This window comes from Hippopotamus amphibius, chromosome 8 (assembly GCF_030028045.1).
Source record: "Hippopotamus amphibius kiboko isolate mHipAmp2 chromosome 8, mHipAmp2.hap2, whole genome shotgun sequence".
NCBI lineage: Eukaryota > Metazoa > Chordata > Mammalia > Artiodactyla > Hippopotamidae > Hippopotamus > Hippopotamus amphibius.
Genome location: NC_080193.1, coordinates 7,946,719 through 7,967,740, shown reverse-complemented (window position 1 = coordinate 7,967,740; position 21,022 = coordinate 7,946,719). Strand labels below are relative to the sequence as shown.

Sequence of the window (21,022 nt, the reverse complement as noted above, 5' to 3'; positions counted from 1 at the left end):
ATCCTTAGCTGTCTGGAAACATTTAAATAACTTCTAAATTTATGGTCACAGAGGAAATTAAAATTGAAATTAGAAAATATATTAATTCAAATATTTTTAAGAAATGACGTATGGTAGTATTATTCGCATGATGTGTCTTTACCCTAAAGCATTTGAAATGGTCCAGAGAAAGCATGGCATAATTAAGGCTGGTATTAGTATCTTTGTATGTTTGAAAATTGGAAGGATATTCCTTGTTTTTCCTGGTTTATTGATATATGTGAAAACCTGATAGTTTCCTACATCTTTCATTATATTAGTGTATTTCCAGAAAGAATGATCAAATGATGATGCACACTTAGCATCATGTGAAAAAAAAGTAACCAGCATCCAAAAGGATTTCACTCAGTGTGAAGTAACTTTACTATTTCAGTCTGAATCAGGCATGTTATCTGGATGAGACTCACAGCTTGATCTGTCAAAAATTTTTTTCTTTCCTGTGTTCTTGAAAGCTTCACCTCTCCGATTTCAGCATGTACTCAGCTGCTTCGTCAAATACAAAGCAGTCTCCTTTGGTAGATGAAACAGGTGGGCAGTCTACTTAGTTATTTCTCAAGCACTTCTCGCCAGTCTGGTGGGGACTGCTGCTGCTGTGTTCCCAATGGAACTTCGAACATGGGAGTTTCTCCTCGCTGGCTTGCTCCCCAGTGCTTCTCTCCTCTCTCCTGGCTGGTGCAATGGGTCTGGCCTATCAGATTATCCCCCCGGAGGAAGATGCTTCAGGGCCCCTCAGCACCTTGCTCCGTGTTCTCTATTTGACAATACCATCCACCTCGGGGCTTCAAATACAGTTGTCTAAGTCAGTACAGCCTCTAAGATGGAAATTATCAGAAATTCTGACTCCTCCCCCTCATCAGCCTAGTGGGTTCTTTAACTTCTAGTTTTATGATCCTGATCCCTAGAAAACTCTCTCGTCAGATGTCTTGGAATGTGTATGCTGTACATTGTATTTCTATGTGTCTGTGTCCCCAGACTCTTAGTGGTTACGCATTTCCTGTGGCCTCAGGTCCTCAGTGCTTCTCCTGACGCTCACGTATCTCTGCCTTAGATATTGCCTGCCTTTCCCTCTTTATCTTTCACTACCTTCTTACGTGGACCTTCCAGTAACCAACATTCCCAGAACTCACCGAGCCCACGTCTTCTTTGTGTCACTTTCCTCATGTCCTTTCCCCAGCCTAGGATGCCGTTTCCCCTTCTCGGCGTGTGGAAAGCCTTGCTTCGCGTCAGGCCAAGCTCAGTTTCTGTGTTCATCCCAGTCTTCCGTGACTGCTTGCTCCTCGGATTCTTACACTGTCGCCTGAAATGCCCATGGAGTACTTGATACGTGCTTGCTGCTGGTGTGTGGGTGTCCTCACCATCTTCATCTTAGACCATTGTTTGACTCCCAGACAGCAGGCCCAGCTAGGATCTAGGTGCAGCTGTGCCCCTCTCACTGTGGGGTGTGGGGCTGATCATTGAGCAGACCCTGAAGCATCTACCTCGTGTCAGACCCAGAGCTTACAAATGTGAACAAAGACGCTGTCCTGTACTTGAGCTCATAGTTATGGGCACTTAATATTTGAGCATCAGTTACCTCGTCTCTGAAATGAGGTTAGTAATCATCTCCTGCTATTATTTCACAGGCTAATTGCGAGTCTCTAATGGGGTGCCAGGTGAACAGTTGCTTTCAAAACTGTCGTATCTATAATATGCTGCTTAGGTACCTGCTGTAACATAGTGGTAAAGAGTTCCAGCTCTAAACTGAGACCGCCTGGGTTTGGATTTGGACTCCGCCAGTGACTGGCTACTTGAAGTTGGGCAAGCAGTCTTGCTTCGCTCTATCTGGGTTTCCTCGGCTAAAAATTAGGGTGATGGCAGTGCCTGTCCTTAGTGTTGTCACGTGTCTGCAACACACCAGAACAGCACCTGACACGTAGCTGCTGCTCAGTGTGTTGGTTTATACACTTCCTTGTTCCAGTTAGATTTAGAGGCAGCTTATACAAAACATTTATATTACCCCTAGATTTAATAATAAATCATGGAAAACAGAAAATATAAGCTCAGAGGTCAAGTTACTACACAGACTTTTCTTCAGTCATTCAACTAGTATTTATCAAACACTAATACTGGGAAGCATTGTTTGGATGAACAAGATGGACGAAGTCTGTGCTCTCTTTGAGCTCCTGTTTTTGTTGTAACAGACAAAAAACAAGTAATAAATAAATAGGAAATATATCAGGAAATGATAACTGCTATGCAGTAATTCAAAACAGACCCGCAGCTCAGTGTGATGTATTGTGATTTGGTGGCCACCTTAAATTGCTGGGTTAAAGACTGACTCTCTGAGGAGGTGCATTTTAGTGGAGTAATTTCAGATATCGTGTTTATCCTTTGTGGTGTTCACTGAGTTTCTTGAATCTGTCCGTTTATATGTTTCACCAAATCTGGTAAAATTTGGGCCATTATAAAATATTATTTCTACAATCTCTTTTTTCCTCTCTCTAGAACTCTAATCATATGCATGTTTGCTCTTTGGATATTTTCCTAGGTATCACTGATTCCCTGCTCAGTTTTTCTCCAAATATTTTTTTTCTTTCCGTTCTTCAGATTAGGTAATTTCTATGGAGCTGTCTTCAAATTCATTGACTCCTTTGGCATCTCTAGTCTGTTATGCCTATCAATTGAATTTTTTTTTCAGATAAGATTTCCATGTGGTTCTTTTCATAGTTATTATTTTTCTGCTGCTATTTCCTATCTTTTTATTCATTACATGCATGTTTTCTGTACGTCTTTTAGTAGTTATAATGGCTACTTTAAAATCCTTGTCTGATAATTCCAGCATCTGAATCATCTTGGATTGATCTTCACGGATGGTCCCTTCTCTTGTATATGAGCCACATTTCTCTGTTTCTTCGTACGCAGAAGAATTTTAGATTGTATCTTGTACATTGATATTGCAGATACTCTAAACTTTGCTTCTCCACAGGGCACTGATTTTTTTTGTCTCAGGGGTTAATTTGGCTTACTCAAACTTGATGCTCTTTCCTCTCATACAGTGGGTAGCAACTGAATCTCGTTCAGTTCTTTTAGCTTTAGCCAGACTGCCTTGGGTCTGTCATGCTCACGTGTCATTATGGGGTCCACCAGAGATTCTGAGAGTTTATATGTAGAATTTTGGAGTTCTCCTCTGGCTCTTTATTTTCAGGGATATCCTCTCTTACTTTCCAGCTTCCGTTTGATGCCCCTTCCCCGTAATCTGTGTACTTTTGGGCCACTCTCCAGTGGTCCAGTGCAGTTGGGTTTTACATCTGTCCAGAATTGTTGTGTTAGAGGTTAGTTCACTATTGCATGAAGCAGGGCCTGGGTATTGTGATAAAGCCAACATAATTGGCTGATGAATTGGATGTAGGGTGTGGTGGGGGCAGGGGTGTGAGCAAAAGAGCAGAATCATAGATGATTATTCTCTTTTTTTTGGCTTCAGCAGCTGGGAGGGTGGTTTTATTCATTTCTGTGATAAAGAAGACTGGGGGAAGAGCATGACTGGCTGGGGTAGAGAGGATGCGGAAATGTCCAGGATAGGTGGTTAAATATTTAGACTTTGTATCTCTGGGAGAGAAGTGAGTCCTGGAGATCCAGGCTTAGACATTGGAATATAATTGGTGTTTGAAACTGTGGGACCGAATAGCTTTACCTACAGAGAATATAGTGGATGAAAAAGGGGGTGCCCTAGCACCGTGCTCTGAGGCACTTCAGTGTTTAGGAGTCTAGCAGAGGAGGAAGAATTACCACGGGAGGCTGAAGAAGAGGAGCCAGTGTGGCAAACCCTTGGAGGGTGTAGATCACACAAGTCAGAGAAGAAGGCTTCCAAGAAGGCAGGAGTGGACCACTGAGCTGAATGCCGCTGAGATGTCAGGAAGCTAACAGCAGAAAGAGAGACCCTTGACTGGGCAAGGCAGAGGCTATACTAGACCGTCTCTCGGGATTGGTAGTGGGACAAACGGGAGTCAAGAAAGTGGGGACCATGGCAGCTGTGGACCAAAAGGGCTTGCTCTTAGGACTCTATGTATTGAGGCTACATGTTCAGCTGTGAGCTTTGTAACCACCAAAGCAGAAAGGGAGGACTACACAGTCAGTGAATATTCATCATTGACGATGCTTCTGTTCTACTGTAGGGGAGACTTTTCACCTTGAACTCGGGCCTCTGTCTGTTCAGGTTCCCTGGACACCCTGACTGCCATAATTAGGGGTGGCATTTTCTCTGTGTATGCTACAATCGGGACATCCTGTCTAGAGCTAATTGGTACTTGACTGCATGTTCTTTAATTTGTGGTCTTACTGATAGAACGTGAAGTTTGAATTACAGCCACGGATACTTTAGGCCCTTCCTTTGCCTACTAAGAATTAACCTTTTCTGTTGTTCAGGTTGGAGTTTATGAGGCACAAGATGCTTACTAAAGCCAGAATTGTGGTTCAGAGCATCATTTGCCCAAGAAACTAGAATTTTCCATACGGTCAGATTATTACAGTTCATAGAAAACTTCCATAGAATCAGCATTTGCTTAACCAGGTGTCAACTTGTTTTCAAGGATAGTAATTCCGTGAAGGTTATTATTCCTAGAGTTAGTTTGTATGTTTAGGCAGGAACATTTGCCTTTGATTCACTAACAGTCCACCTGTTTTATCCGAACATTCTGGCGTTAACTTCTGGGCCTTACTAAGACAAAACAACAAAAGAAATCAGTCAAGCCAGAATCCTTTGTTTATTTTCTGACTCTACCCCAGATTTCTATGTCTGGCTTCTGACTCCTGGCAGCTACCGTATTTGCATCTGGTATGTAACCCTTTAGATGTGTTTTCCTGAATTAATTTTGGATGATTAAGCCCAGGTCTTTTGGTTATGTCAACGTTACTGGATTGCATCTTCATTAAAAAAAGTGTTTTCCTTCTGGAGAAAAACATAATTCAAAAAGATACATGCACCCCAGTGTTCACAGCAGCACTATTTGCAATAGCCAAGACATGGAAGCAACCTAAGTGTCCGTCGACAGATGAATGGATAAAGAAGATGTGGCACATATATACAATGGAATATTAGCCATAAAAAAGAATGGAGTAATGCCACTTGCAGCAACATGGGTGAACCTAGAGATTATCACAGTAAGTGAAGTAAGTCAGGCAGAGACAAATATCATATGATATTGCTTATATGTGGAATCTAAAAATGATACAAATGAACTTATTTACAAAACACAAATAGGCTTACAGAGAAAACAAACTTATGGTTACCAAAGTGGGAGAGGAGGATAAATTAGGAGTTCGGGATTAATAGATACATACTACTATGTATAAAATAGGTAACCAACAAAGACCTACTGTATAGCACAGGGAAGTATACTCAATATCCTATAAAATAACCTATAATGGAAGAGAATGTAAAGAATGAATGTGTGTGTCTGTGTGTGTACGTGTAAATAACTGAATCACTTTGCTGTACACCTGAAACTAATATAGCATTATAAATCAACTATATTTCAATAAAAAATTTTTTAAAATAAGAAATTAAAATTGTTTTTTCTTTTTAAAGTGATTTCCTCTTGGATGGGGTATCAACCTACCCTAGTCCTCTTGCCTTTATGTTAGATTTTAGTGTCTGTTCCAAGAAGACTCCATTCTAAGCCCAGGCCGTTACAGACTTGTGAATTTCAGCCATCTCACTGATGATATTTAAGGACAATTAAGATGATCACAGTAATTTCTCAGTGTGTGAACCAGTTAGCCTTCATATAAGACCTCAGCATTGTATATACTCCTCTCCCTGCCAGCTGTGCCCTTTCATTATCAGAAATTCTCATAGGATTTACTGGTTTTGATTTCAAAACTGTCAGACTCAGACTGTGCAGTAAAAAGGTAACTTTTATTTCCATTCAGTTTATACTCTCTCCCGTAGGAGTAGTCAGCCCCACTTTTTATCATGGCAGCATAAAGAGCGCTCAGATATGATGAAAGTCAGTAGTATTGCTGTCTACTTGGTGGGAGCATTTGTTTTTCCAAAAATGAGTTATATGTGGTTATTAGTCATTATATTGAAAATCTTTGCTGCAGTCTTCTTACCAGCTCCGTATTTCCTTTGTGTTTTCATTCTCGTCTTTTAGATTAGAGGTGTTTCTGTAAATAAATAAAACCACTTCTCTGATCTGAGAGCATCTGTTACGAGGTTATAGGGGTAATAGAGTAATAGGGGCCATGTCCTCAAAAAGCAAATATTTCCAGGGCTCATTTTGTTATTTGGTTTATCTTAACACCGTCACGTTACCTCCTGGAAGTTAGTGGCGAAACATACAGTTTGAAGGAACCTTTCTGTGAATACTTTTAGAGCGCAGAGAAGGTTCCAGTGTGAAAAACCAATGCTTTCATCTATGGCTAATGCCTCTCAAAAATATTTAGTTGATTTTTAAAAAATCTCTTTGTGGGAATCCTGGCAATTGGTTATTATTTTCTTTCCTCCCAAATTTTGTAACACCAGTTGAGTGAGAACAAGCTCCATCATAACTCTTAGAACTGGATTACTGGCAAATTTAAATTATTTGTGCTTTGCAAAGGAGACTTGGCAAGGATGAATGGTCCGTGGCTGCTGCATCGTATGCTAATTGTAACCATGGCAGGATTTGTTTCCTAATATTGTGTTTCTAAATTTAAGCGACAGGGTTCATCATAGGAAGAAAGTCCATTTGTATGTTCCAAGTTGAATTTAAATGATTCCAACTTCATTATTACAACATTAGAAGTAGTTGTTTCCTGTGAAAATGGCCAATTCAGGTAATTTGCTTGATCTCATGTGGAAGTGGTGTCTGCCAAGACTAGTAATATCCCTTAATGAAGTAAGTTTCTAGGAAGACAGAAACTAACAATGGTACCTTCTAACCATCCAGATAAAAGAATATGAAAAGCTGGAGAGTGAGGAAGATCGGCTTTGTAGAAGTCGACAGATTTATGATACTTACATCATGAAGGAGCTGCTGTCTTGTTCACATGTAAGTATCTCTTTTTGATTTATTACTTTCGTATGGGTAAATATGAGACAGCCTTTAAACGTTTCCAGAATGAAAGTTAAAATAGGAGGAAGAGGTTTAGAAATTAAACTATAGTCACCCAGGATGGAGCCCATTTCTTCTGTTTTTGTCGTTTCTTTCCTGATAATACCCATCTAATAGCGGTTGCTACGTATACTCTCAGTATGTTTCCGAAAGTGGACCCTTTCCCTGCAAACATTGATAAAATGGCTAATGCAGGTCGATGGAATAAAAAGCTAACCTCCCTTCTAGACTTTCTAAAGGAAACTAAGCTTTATTGTTTTTCATTTAACTCTCCCTTAACATTTAGGCTAATCAAATATTGATCAATAAAAATCCTAAATGCTTTCTTTGAGTGAACAAGGAGGATTGTAATTATTATGTTAATGTAGTTCATTAATAGTTGAATGACAGTTGAAGTCATTCTTTTTTCCTTGTAAATCAGAGAAACCATCCAATTCAGTCATTAGGATAAACTAGGTTCCTAGGAAATTATTCCACTAGGAGGGAGTGGAATAATGAAGAGTGAAAATTTACCCTGTAATCTCTCTGCTTTCCAAGAGTGTCCTGAGAGCCCTGGGCTGCAGTGTCCAATGCAGTAGCCATTAGCCACATGTGGGTATTTATATGTGTTTAAATTCATTAAAATCAAATGGAATTAAAAATTGAATTCCTGACGGCCCCATTTCAAGTGCTCAGTACCCACGTGTGGCTGGCGGCAACTCCGTCAGCCCCGATACCCAGCAGTTCCAGCATCACAGAGAGTCTGGTTGGACAGCACTGGCCATGATGAGAGATATATACATATACATATAGTGCTTCTGTATTTATTGTGCTGTCTGCAGTGCTTACTGAACTTCTGAGCCAGAGCTAATGGTAATGCTCTGTGCCTCGCTTCCTTGGTGGGGAATGGTTGAGCCTTGGAAAATCCCAGGTGTTCTCCGGGAAAGCCTCTGTAAACATAGTTTTCGTGCAGATCAACAATTTAGAGGGTTTTTAGCAGTGTGACGTGCTTTTTAAGCTCTTCTTGTGTGTTATTGCAGACATCATTTGAAGTTTGAGGGAGGACACAGAGTTTGTAGTTTTTGTCAATGTGAGTTTCATTCTTTTAGAACCAATTCCTGTCCGCTGTGGTTACAACAAGACTTTCCTTAACCTAGTCTTTTCAACACTGTGATTTAGCTTTGCAGTCCTGGCATTTAATTCTTAGGTATATTTCCATGCATTCATTTTCTCTCATATAATAGAAATTTTACATTTTTAGGACCCCAGTATCAGCCAGTTGAGGGACAAGGCGTTTAATAAGTGATAATCCGATTCCTTACACCTTTTTTTAATTGAAGTAACCTTGCTCTCCTATGGAATTAGGTATGTTGGGTGCTCAGCACCCTTCTCGACATGGTCTCAAGAACTCCGGAAGCTCTGAGGAGCAGTCATCTGTTTGGATTGCCCGCAAACATCCAATAGATTTTTTAAAGGATGCATGTTGATGGGATCACCATAGGTCACTGCTTAGTAATTGTTGTGTTAAGTTATATGTTTGATACTGTAGAACACACAGAGGTTTGCTCTGTTTCATATTTGTGTAAAAAACATTGTTTTTTTGATTTTTAAAAGCCATTCTCAAAGCAAGCTGTAGAACACGTACAGAGTCATCTATCCAAGAAACAAGTCACATCAACTCTTTTTCAGGTAAGATAAAATGCTTCCCAAATCAATGTGTCTAATTCGCTTAACAGTTGGATTTGGGGGCATTCTTTGCATGTGTGAATGTGCTGGAGGAACTGATGTATGAGACTGTATTTCTTACCTGGAGGCTTGTCTGGAAGAACTGAAGTTTAATATTGCCTGTCTTCTCATTGAAATGTGCTCTTATGCCAACAGCCTGTGTGAAGGCTTTCCTGAAAAAAAGCCACTAGAGCTTTCTAGTAATGCTTTTTTCTATAAATCAATCAAGACAAGACATTGGAGGAAAAAGCCTGTTGCTGTTTGACATGCCAGGCACCTGTGATGAGCAGGGACTTGATAGGATGGACTTGCTCGTGGTCCAGGTGTTGATCCCTGCAGTGATTACCCCCCAGGTGAAATAGATTCATTTTCAAGAATCAAGAGGGAATGTCTGAATGGCCTTGGAGTCGTGACTGCAGAATTGGATTTTGCCTTGGCTCCCCTCTTGAACACACCACAGTCGTATAAGTTTCAATTACAGGACTCAGAAAACTCCGTCCACAGCTCATGGGCCTTTGTATCTGCTGCTCTTTAGATGTAATGTCTCTCCTCCCCGAAGCCTTTTCTGTCATCCTGTGGGTTTTCTGTAGAGGTGGCAGCTTGCAAGGACATGGTCAAATTTTCAAGTGGATAATGTACTTTTTATGTTTCTGTGAGTCACAAGAAATATGAAAGAATGCCATTCATTAATATAATGATTTTCATAAATGAAAATAATTAATTTCTCCATTTCTTGGATTATTCCGTCATTTACAGAGAAGGAAGTTGATTTTTGCCTTGGTGCCTCATGATAGGTTTTATTTATATACAAAATGAATCTGATTATTCTAGAGAGAAAATATTGATTTGGCTCTGAGAACATTTGGGTACAGTAACAAACCAGGTGCTACCTTTCTGCCAAAATAATTAGATGGACTTCTCGTAAAATGTAGCACCTCTTATAGTCTAGTTGGTTATAACCTTTGGCTCTGAAATGGATTTCGAGACCCTGGGCCAGGTAGCATGCCTCTCCTCCCTTTGGTTTTCCCCTCTGTGTGGTGGAAGTGACAGCAGGCTCTCCCGCAAACAGGGGTTTGAGGATTGCGTGCGTGTGAGTTGCTTTGCACCAGGCCCATCTATCACAGTGCTCCACAAATGTCAGCTCTTATCAAGCGTTGTGCATTCAAAAAGGTGCAGTGTGAACACCTGCTGTTTGTTGCCTTCGTGATATTTTCATGTCAGAACTTCAGTTTTCCTTTGACACGGTTCAGAGACAGTCTTGTAGTCAATTACATGTAACATTGCTAAATTATACCTCACAGCACATGGGTTTTACAGCTCTGATGTTAGCTTTTCCTGCAGCATAATACCATTCAAAAAGATAGTTCCAGGTGAGATACAGAGACCACCAAAATTCTCCCTGTGCCTTCAAGGAAGAGTCATTTAGAAGCTGCTTCTCCACTCTACTGATTTGTTCATAAGAAAATAATTAAATAATGTTCTGGTAAAATCAATAGAGAATAGGTGGTATTCTTATTTCAGATGTGAAGGAAATAGCCCTTATTAAGTTAATTTAAATAAGAAGGTGTATTTTTGCAATCCAGTACAACATATACCATCAGAACACAGTGATCAAAGTATAAATAGAAGTTTTATGTTTGGATGTCCTGTTTATAGAGGGATATTAACCTCTATAACATGTAACTAACATTAAAGTTAGTTGATATTCTTTGAGTTGGAATTTTTTCCCCCCCGGCTTTAATGCGTTATAATTGACAAATAAAAATTATATATGATTGGAGATGTACCATGTGATGTTTTGATATACATATTCTTTGTGAAATGATTGTTGTAATCAAGCTAATTAGCACATCCATCACCTCACATGGTTACATTTGTGTGTGTGTGTGGTGAGAACACTTAAGATCAACTGTCTTAGCAGATTTCGAGTGTACAATACAGGATTGTTAACTGTAGTCCCTGCTGTACATTAGCTCTCCAGAACTTATTTATCCTGCATAACTGAAACTTTGTACCCTTTGACCACCATCTCCCCATTTCCCCCACATCCCAGCCCTTGGAAACCACCATTCTACTCTACTTTTATGGGTTAGACTTTTTTCGGATTCCACTTATAGGAGAGATTATACTGTATTTGTCTTTCTGTGTCTGGCTTATTTTACTTGGCATAATGTTCTCCAGATTCACCCATGGTGTCCCAAATGGCAGGATTTCCTTCTTTTATAAAGACTGAATAGTATACCATTGTGTATTTAAATAAATAAATAAATAAATAAATAAATGTGTGTGTGTGTGTGTATCCATCCCACATCTTCTTTATCCATTCATCCACTGACGGACACTTAGGTTGTTTCCATATCTTTACTGTTGTGAATAGTGCTGCAGTGAACATGGGTGTGCAGACATCTCTTCAAGATACTGATTTCATTTCCTTTGGATATATACTAGAAGGGGAACTGCTGGATAATATGGTAGTTCTGTTTTTAATTTTTTGAGGAATCTTTATACTGTTTTCCATAATGGCTGCACCAGTTTACATTCCCACCAACAGTACACAAGGGTTCCCTTTTCTCTACATCCTCACCAACACTTACCTCTTTACTTTCTGATAATAGCCATCCTAGCAGATGTGAAGTGATATCTCAGTGTGGCTTTGATTTGCATTTCCTTGATGATTAGTGATGTTGAGCACCTTTTCCTATGCCTGTTGGCCATTTGTATGTCTTTTGAAAAATGTCTATTCAGGCCCTCAGCCCACTTTTGAATCGGGTGATTTAGTTTTTGCCTCTTGAGTCGAGTTCCTCATATATTTTGAATATTAACCCCTTATCAGATACATGGTTTGCAGATCTCTTCTTTCATTCTACAGGTTGCCTTTTCACTCCTGTAATTGTTTCCTTTGCTCTGCAGAAGCTTTTTAGTTTGATGCAATCCCACTTGTCTGTTTTTGCTTTTGTTGCCTGAGCTTTTGATGTCATATCCAAAAAATCATCACCCAGACCAGTATCAAGAAGTTTTTTCCCCCTGTGTTTTCTTCTAATAGTTGTACACTTTCAGGTCTTATATTTAAGTCTTTAATTCATCTTGCATTGATTTTTGTATATGGTGTGAGATAAGGGTCCAGTCTCATTCTCCATTTATTGAAGAGACTATCCTTTCCCATTGTGTGCCTGATGCCCTTGTCAAAGGTCAGTTGACCATAGGTGTGTGGATTTGCTTCTGGACTCTCTGTTCCATTGGTCCATAGTGTCTGTTTCTATGTCAGTACCATACTATTTTGATTACCATAGGTTTATCATATATTTAGAAATCAGAAAGTGTGATGCCTGAGTTGAAATTTCTTATGAAGGAGAAGAAGGTAGTTGAAAAAAAATGCTCTGAAAGTAAATACAAAATGCCTTTTATCCATTTTGTTTGCAAAGTTGACTTTAGAAATAAGTAATTGCACAGGAACATTTGGCGGCAAGAGTTGGGAGGGGTCCTGGCTTACATTTAGGTTGCTAGAACATGCCAGGCCCTGTGCTTGGCTCTCAGTGTTCTTAATCTTATTAAATTCTCACAGTGGCCTTGCAAGTTAGATGTGACTCTCCCATTTTACAGATTAAGGGAACTGAGAATCAGAGAGGTGAGGTGGCTTGCTCATGAGCCCTCTGTTGAACTCTGGCTTTTGCGCTGCTAACTTGACACATTTTGTGGTTCTTCATGTTGTAAATGGCAACGTGGTGTATTGTATCCAGTCTTAAGAATTTCTGGTGAACTTCATCTTTTATTAGCAAAAGTAAGGATGTTTTATGAAATATGAAAAACTATTAACATAACAGTCTTTGTAAATAGAAAACTCTGTGATATACAGGTTTATCCTTTTCATACATCTTTCAACACTGGATCTCTTTTGTCTTGCGAACCTCTTGAGACTTGTGACCCTTGGTCTTTAGCATCTAGAAGACTTGGCAGAAGATCACTATTATATGTCATCACAGAAACACAGGATTTCAGAGCTGCAGAGGGCTTCAGTTTCCCCTGTTACTAAGGAGGGAACAAAGTCCATTTGGCCTTAGTGACCAGTTCCAGTGCCCGCAGCCCAGGACAGCAATAGCCCTGCCAGGCGCTGGAGGCTGGCTTAGCCCCTGGGCAGGAAATGGGGCTCCCAGGCGAGCTGCAGTGGTCTCACTGCCTGTGTTGGTGACTGTGGCTTCTGCAGACTTCCTAGTTTGATTATGTGCCTTGGACAGTTCCTGATCTGGTCCTTCTTTTTTGCACATTTTCAGGATGATCTACAAAGACACAGAAAACATTAAATTTGCCTCATTTAGTGAGTGTAGGGTATGAAGATATTTTCCAAAACTAATTGGCTCTGGGCTGAGCTGTGCAATGTTGGCGTTTGATAGTTTTATAGTTCTTGATATGAAGTCTATCCCATGGAAAATAAGCTTATGCAGTTTATTCGGTAATGTGTAAAGTGGTGTGAAATTGAAGTAGATTGTTCTCCATAGGGAAAGAGCACTGCACGTGTGAGCCAGGAGCCCTTGACTTAATCCCGGCTTAGCCTTGAACTTGCTGAACGACCTTGGGAATAGCCAGTTAAAAGAAAATTTACTCTATGGGTCCCTTGGCTTTTAGTCCTTAAAAGTCAATGCTGATCTTTTATGATAATCGTAATTAATAGCAATTATATAATTAATAGTAATTTACAGGATGTGCTACATAACTTACAGGGCTTAGTACATAATGAAGATGGGGGTGGTGGGACTTGTTGAGAAATTATCAAGAATTTCAAGATGGCGACAGCAGGGTACCAAGCAGAGCACTGGGACTGCACGGATCACATGCCCATGAAGCTAATTCCAGCCGTTTAAGACACGCCCATGACTTGCCAGGAGCTGTGCTAGGCAGTAGGGATGCTGCAGCACACAGGACAGACCTGTCCTCGCCTTCATGGAACATGCCATTGAGTGGCATAGATTACTGCTAAGTAAATGATTGTGACCATGAGTCCAGTGGTGAAAACTGGACAAGTGCTGAGAAGAGCGAGTACAGGGTGCTGTGGGAGCACGTAATTGGGAGCCTCACCTCGTCTGAGTCTCGTCTGTTTGTGTTTTTCACTTTAACCTGTTCTTGCTGATGCAGTGTGGAATTTTTTTTCTCTCCTTTCCAGCCATATATAGAAGAAATTTGTGAAAGTCTTCGAGGCAGCATTTTTCAAAAATTCATGGAAAGGTATGAAACTTTGTGTATGAAATCTTTTTTTAATTGAGATATATTTGACATGTAACCTTATCTTATATATATATTCATGTATATATATGTATATTCATGTATATATAAAATCTTGTACTGTGTAGGTGTATCTCGTTTTACCCAGTAAGTGCTGTCCTCAAAAATGTGTTACTTTATTCATTCAACAAGCATTTATTGACCATGTGCTATGTGCCAGGCTTTGCATTAGATAGTTTCATCTGTATAATTTAGGATTTGTATATCGTAACATCCCTTTGACCTTTAGTTCTTTAGTTTCCAAATGATCCAAAATTTAAATAGACTAGGGAACCTCAATATTAAAAGTATCTTATGGGGACACCCTTTGCTAATGCAAGCACAGGTCTGTATCTGATTCATTTGTTTATACATTGAAATCATATCCTTCAAAGTGAGACAGGCCTTCTCTTGATTCTTTACGTAGCAGAATTTAAATGTCGGCAAATGTCTGCAGTTATATATATCATTAATATGCCCAATAAACATGTCCCTCTGGGTTACTCAAACTATAGAGTATGTCTGTCGTATAAAATTCTGAAAATTCTCAGTGATGCCTATAAAGGTGTGCATATGCTTCTCAGGCACCTAAGAGTCCATCCTTCCGTATTTGGAGTGTTCCTCTGTGATAATGCACTTTTGGAATCAGACCCTCTAACCCTGAATCTGCATTCCCGCTGACTGTACTCTTCTCCCTAAACTCGGCTAATTTCTAGACAACGGTCGTGGTGATCGTGCCGCGTGGCTGGAGCAGCCCGCAGCTGTTCAGTAATTGCCCTTCCAGAACAAATGCTTCAGTGCAGTTTTCCTTTTCTTTTTTTTCCCTCTCCACATGTTCACAGAACAAAAGTAATTAAAAAAAAAAAAAAGTTGTGTCATGATGCTACCAGAGTTCAAGAGAGAATTTTATCTTGGAGTAGAGTCAGTACTTCGGGAAACAAATCTGCCTACAAATGATTACGTTTTTCTGAGCTGGAGCAGAGGTTTTACCAACAGCAGTGGAAGCAAACTGAGGGGATACAGCGCCGGCCCAGGAGGGAGACTCAGTCGAGTCCTGCACTGTCTCCGTTGCTGCTGATTCTAAAATCTGACCTTTCCCAAACTCTTGGGTCAACCTGGCTTTTATGTGATCCTTGAGGGAGAGGGGAGGAATGGGGATGGGAATTAAAATTGGGCAGGAGGTCATGTTAACTCCACTGTGTAAACCTGTACAGTCATTTTCTCCCACTGAGTCAACCATTCACTTTTTTTTTTTAATTTTATTGAAGTATAGTTGATTTACAGTGTTAATTTCTGCTGTACAGCAAAGTGATTCAGTTATATATATACATATATATGCACACACATTCTTTTTCATAGTCTTTCCCATGATGGTTTATCCCAGGATATTGAATATAGTTCCCAGTGCTGTACAGTAGGACCCTGTTTTTTATTCATTCTCTATATAATAGTTTGCATCTGCTAATCCCAAACTCCCAGTCCTTCCCTCCTCCACCCACCTCCCCCTAACCATTCACTCTTACTGTCACAGGAAATACAAGCGAAGCTGTCTCCATTTTAGGGAAGCATGTGCACTGGATTTTCTGAAACCATTACCATTTTATATAAATGAATTATTTTTGAAGTCACTTTGTTCATCTCTCTATATATTTCGTTCTTTTTATGTTACTACATTCTCAAATTTACAGTTAAAAAATCCATTGTCAGGCCAAGAATTTAGAGTTTGGGTTTTGAAAAGCACGGGCACTCCATAAATAGAACCTTGTACCCTTCGGCATCGCCAGGACCGGGCATGCTCTCCGAGGGCCTCAGTTCAGGCGATTTTTCTCGGTGGCCACACTGCAGTTTGATGATAAAGAAGTAGAGAGGAAGTCTTCACATAGAGAACAGACTTATGGTTGCCAAGGGGGAGCAGGGGTTGGATTGGGGATTTGGGGTTAGCAGGTGGAAATTATTATATAGAGGATGGATAAACAACAAGGTCCTACTGTAGAGCACAGGGAGCTACATTCAGTGTCCTGTGATGAACCATAATGGAAAAGGGTATATATATGTATAACTGAATCACTTTGCTGTTCAGCAGAAATTAACACAACATTATACTTCAATTAAATTAGAAAAAAAAAAAAAAAAGAGGACATCTTCAGCAGTGCTGAGCCCACCTCTCCACTTTCTCCCGAGGCCCAGCAGGGACACGGGGCTACATTCCCGGCGGGGCTGAATCCCAGAGAGAGACTTTTCCTCTTCTGGATGAGGCTGGTGAGCCTTACTTCAGCAGTGAACATCAGATTGCTCAGTAATCGAAAGCCGCACGCGAGGGGTTAGAGTTAAAAACACTTGCTCTGCTCACCCTTGCTGCACCCTAGTCATCTTGGTATCTTTCACCGCTGCCCTTCCCTCCGAGGTGGCGGTAAATCACCTGCAGGGGCTCTGGCTACGTAGCCCTGTTCTCAGCCCTGGTTCCTCCTCCCCATCCAGAAGTGCCCATTCTAGTAACTAGCTATTGACTAGGCATGGCACTCAGGGAAACCTGTGGGCATGTGACTGAGCCTGGGCACCCAGGAGCCGTCTGTACTTCCTAAAGAAGAACTTGTTACAGCAAACCAGATCTAATAGGCAAGATGTATGTTCTTATTTTTTGATGGAGTGTGTGTTCTTTTGGCACAGGGTATGGGTTGGGAGTTGATTTTCCTGGACTCTTCTCTTGGCCAGCAGGGCACTTCTCTCTCCCTGGTTGTTCACCCTCCCCAGCTAGTCTGCAAGTTCGTAAAATGTGCCAGATCACACCCCCCAACCCCTGTTGCCATCTCTGAACTCCAGAATCTGTGAGAAGACAGGGTGTGAGGTAGCCCCACGCACCAAGTGATTTCAAAGTCATGGATTTATTCACCCCAGTGTGGTTTCACCTTTTGCACTCACCATGCTTTAAAAAAAAAAAAAACCTCTTTGAAATACGTCTCAGGCACTCAAAATTTATTTTCCCAGCCTCAGAGAGATGTTAGAAGGATCAGTGAAGCGCTCTTTAAAAGTCATTTCAGAGTCATTGAAAAAAGATGCTATGTAATTACGAGAGTTCTTCTGCTTTTAATTCTTAATTTGATTATTAGCCTCAGAAATATTTTTTAAAGGTCCTTAGAAGGCATAGTAGATGAAACCCCCAGGGACCTGGGATATTTGGATGCCTTAAGGCTTTGTCTTACAGTGCTGATGATACCTGTAACTTGCACTTCCTAAGAACCTCCTCCGTCCCTTCCTGCCTTCCTCTGTCCCTCCCTGTCTTCCTTTTTTAATTCATTCTTTCCTTCATAGAACCCTGAATACTGGGCTATGTAAGGAATCATGCCAGGAGCTAAATGAAAGCCAGTAATCACCAAGGACGTTCTTTGCTTTCAAGGAGTACTCAATCCAGAGCACATGTCTTCTGAAAAAAAAATTAAAAGAAACACTTTATAGATATGTTGCTCATTAATAAAAAGTGATCCAAATAATGTGTTTATTAATGGGATAGTAGTTTTCTTACTTCATGGATGAAAAAAACAACTCTTCCAGCAGCTGAGTAAACTGTGGGAGCTTCTCAATGCAGTGCGACTTACTCCATCTTCTGATTCTTGTCTGAGGGTTTCTCTCCTGCACTGTTTGTATATTTGTGAGGCAGACATTGGTTTGGGTTCAAATCCACCCATTCTCTCTCCCTGTGACCTTGGGCAAGCTCAGGCCTTCTCAGCCGTAAATTGGAGACCATCACAGTACTGATCGCGGAGTTGTTGAAGAAGTAAATGAACAGGGCCAGGCACGTGATAACCACTATTTGAATATGTGCTATTCCTATAACTATTTGTAAACATTAAATTTTTTTTTTGGTCATTTAGAGCTGCACTGTCCATTAATGCAGCCACTAACCACCTGTAGTTACGGAACTCTTGAAATATGACTAGCCTGAATTAAGCTGGGTTACGGATGCAAAATACCCACCAGGTTTCAAAGACTTAATACAGAAACAAGAATGTAGACTTCTCATTAAAGTTTTATATTGATTTGATTTAATTTTATGTTGAAATGATAATTCTTTGATATATTGGTTTAAGTAAAATATGTCATTAAAATTAAATTACGTGTGTGGCTTGTGCTACCTGTCTGTTGGACACTGCTGGCTCAGATATAGATGCCACCATAGCAAAGTGATGATTAAAGGAGAAACACGAAGTCTTCCATTAAGCGGTACAATTCTAGCTTCTCTGTGAACTTGACATTTAACTTTTCAGTAATTCCTTGCATTCTCTTTCAGTGACAAGTTCACTAGATTTTGTCAGTGGAAAAACGTGGAATTAAATATCCATGTGAGTATCATCTTTGCGTTTCTTTTTTTCTTTTTTTTTTTAATAAAAACTTCCTCTGGCTCAGCTCCGTGAGAAAATACTTTATTAGGCAGCATATTCCCAGGGGTAACACACTGCCCAAGCAGATGTCGCGCTTACGGCTTCATGCGTGAAAAAAATCCATCCTCCCATGCCCGGTTGTAAACACTTTGCGTTTTAGTTCTCTTTTTTCATATTCATAGAAGAATGCATTTATTTATTTAAAAAAGGATATTTTAAGCGGTAATTGACCTTTTAACAGAAATAGTAGTAAAAATACAAATTTTCTGCATAATGTAGTTCCCGTATACCTGGGCCTTTTGCCATCTTGGTAAAGTTTCTGTTTTGTTTTTTGTTTTTCCTTATTCTCGGGTGCAGTCATGTAGTAAACATGGTGACATCTTTCACTAGGACCACGGTTCTGTTTTTTTATTATTATTATTTTGAGAATGATAAAGGCCGTCCTCAAAGACAGGCTACTTTCTAACCTTATCCCCTTGGCATTGCATCCCCTTTTAGCTCTTTAATGTGGGTAATTCTAGGGCATGTTCTTTACTTCGCTTTTAGAGTGTACATTTCTCTTCCCCTCTCCTTCATGCTCTCCCTTCACATAGGTTTGCAGTTGAGAAAAAAAAACACCTGGATTTTTTTTTTTTTTTTTGAGTTTTTTACTTGCACAGTACTGTTGGAAGAAGTGAGTTTTTTTTTTTTTTTTCTTTTTAACCTCCGCTCTCCACGCCATTTCCTGGCAGGATTGAGAAGCAAGAGGCAATGACACATTTTTTAAGATAATCCCTTATCTGGACTCCCCTGGTGGTCCAGTGGTTAAGACTCCACGCTTCCATTGCAGGGAGCACAGGTTCGATCCCTGGTCTGGGAACTGAGATCTTGCATGCCGCAGCACGGCCAAAAACAAAGAAAAAAAAGAAAGGAAAAAAACCCCCTTATATCAGCTGTGGCTCTTCCTTGTCCTTGTGCTCCTTTAGCAGGCATGGTATCCTCACGTCTTCACGTCCTCATGTCCTCTGAGCACCACACATGAAGCTTGTGGGCCACGTGCCCCTGCCTGGCTGCAGACATGCTGTTTGAAGGGTCGTCTGGGGAAGCCCTTCCCGCGTCTGACCCTTCATTTGCCAGGACACGTAAACTAGTAGGCATCTGCTATTGTCTGATGGCCTCTTTCCATGAACATAGGGCCGTCTATCCGCCTTTGTACTGTCTACTGCTATGAAAACTGCTTAGGAAGCAGGGCACTGCTGCGATGATATTGACAAAAGCCAAGTGCTTATGAATAAAGCCTCTTCATAGAGTTGCTCACACTCGGTCCGGTTTCACGCTCACATGCCCAGCATGAGTCCTCTCTACTCACTGACGTTATTGATAAAAAATTCACATGGCCAGCATCTGTTGGGCTTTCTGGTCACATGGGCCGCTGTTTGGAAAACATAGATGGCCTTGACATGGACTTATTTTTCTACCATGACAGTTGCTGGCATTGTGGAGCTGCTCCCAAACTTTAGGCTTCAGAGTCGCTGATGTTGCTTTGTGCTTTGACCGGAAATTTCACATTCAGTTGTCTTCAAAGTGTACATCTGACAAGATTTATGAGATTGAAAAAAACAGTCTAACTTGGCTACCACTGTGTCATCTTTCCATTCGCCTCCGTGGTGTGCGTTCTGTGCAGTTTGCGTAGAAGGTGGTTCTAGAACATCCTGCCACCTTGTGCTTCTCATCTCAGTTTGAGGGACCAGTCACGGAAAGGGCGGATGTGTCAGAATCGCTCTTTTAATTGTACATGTTTCGCATGAAAACAGCAGCATCATTTTTATGCAGTTTTACGTTTCCATGTCGCGTTTTGAATTCACAGTTGACCATGAATGATTTCAGCGTGCACCGGATTATTGGGCGAGGAGGATTTGGTGAAGTATACGGTTGCAGGAAAGCAGACACTGGGAAAATGTAAGCTTTCTACGTGCGTATGTTTTGCTTGGAATATTAAGAGAATTTTCTGCTCGCGTCAAAAGAAAACCCCTCTGTAGATTTACGGAAACCTGTGATCTCACTCCTGCAGTAATTTACCTCAGAAGGAAATATGCTGTATTTTGTAAAGCACAGCAAATGAGATGGTCTGGAATGTCTGCCTCGTAGGGCTAAACAGAAAGGTGACCTGAAACCATGTATCGGGAGCCTGCAGTGGTTCAGGCCGTGCGGGAAGAGCCAGGAATCCAGAGGTGGCCAAGAAGGGGGGTTACGGCCTCCCAGTGCGATCAGACAGCAAAGAATTCTCTGCTTTGCAGGGGAGAGACATTCTCTTCTGACTCACCTGTGATTTAGCGTATTTTCAGGTGATGGAACGTGTCCCTTCCCATTCTGTGCTGCACGGTGGGCCTTTTGATCCTAAACGATGCACTTTACTTGTCGTTCGTTACTTTCACTAAATTTTAGTTTTATTTCATCATAACCGCTTGTGGGGGTGTTGAGGATGTCAAGTCAGTCACATGATGTAGAAGTAAATATCAGTTTGTCTCTTTATACACATTTGTGATTTCACCCGCCTCTCGGGAACCGCCAGGGTGTGGTAAATAGTCATCTGTTTTA

The 21,022-nt window shown here is 40.7% G+C and overlaps 1 protein-coding gene across 2 annotated transcripts in view; it reads left to right on the top strand.

Moving 5' to 3' along the window:
* GRK3 (G protein-coupled receptor kinase 3) overlaps window positions 1-21,022 on the top strand; it is a 122,987-nt gene that overhangs the window by 60,748 nt on the left and 41,217 nt on the right. For both annotated transcript variants that reach the window (XM_057746128.1, XM_057746129.1), the window contains 5 exons: window positions 6,948-7,049; window positions 8,706-8,780; window positions 13,972-14,033; window positions 18,355-18,406; window positions 20,292-20,383. In XM_057746128.1, coding sequence (XP_057602111.1) covers window positions 6,948-7,049; window positions 8,706-8,780; window positions 13,972-14,033; window positions 18,355-18,406; window positions 20,292-20,383 — 383 coding nt within the window. The remainder of the gene's footprint in view (window positions 1-6,947; window positions 7,050-8,705; window positions 8,781-13,971; window positions 14,034-18,354; window positions 18,407-20,291; window positions 20,384-21,022) is intronic.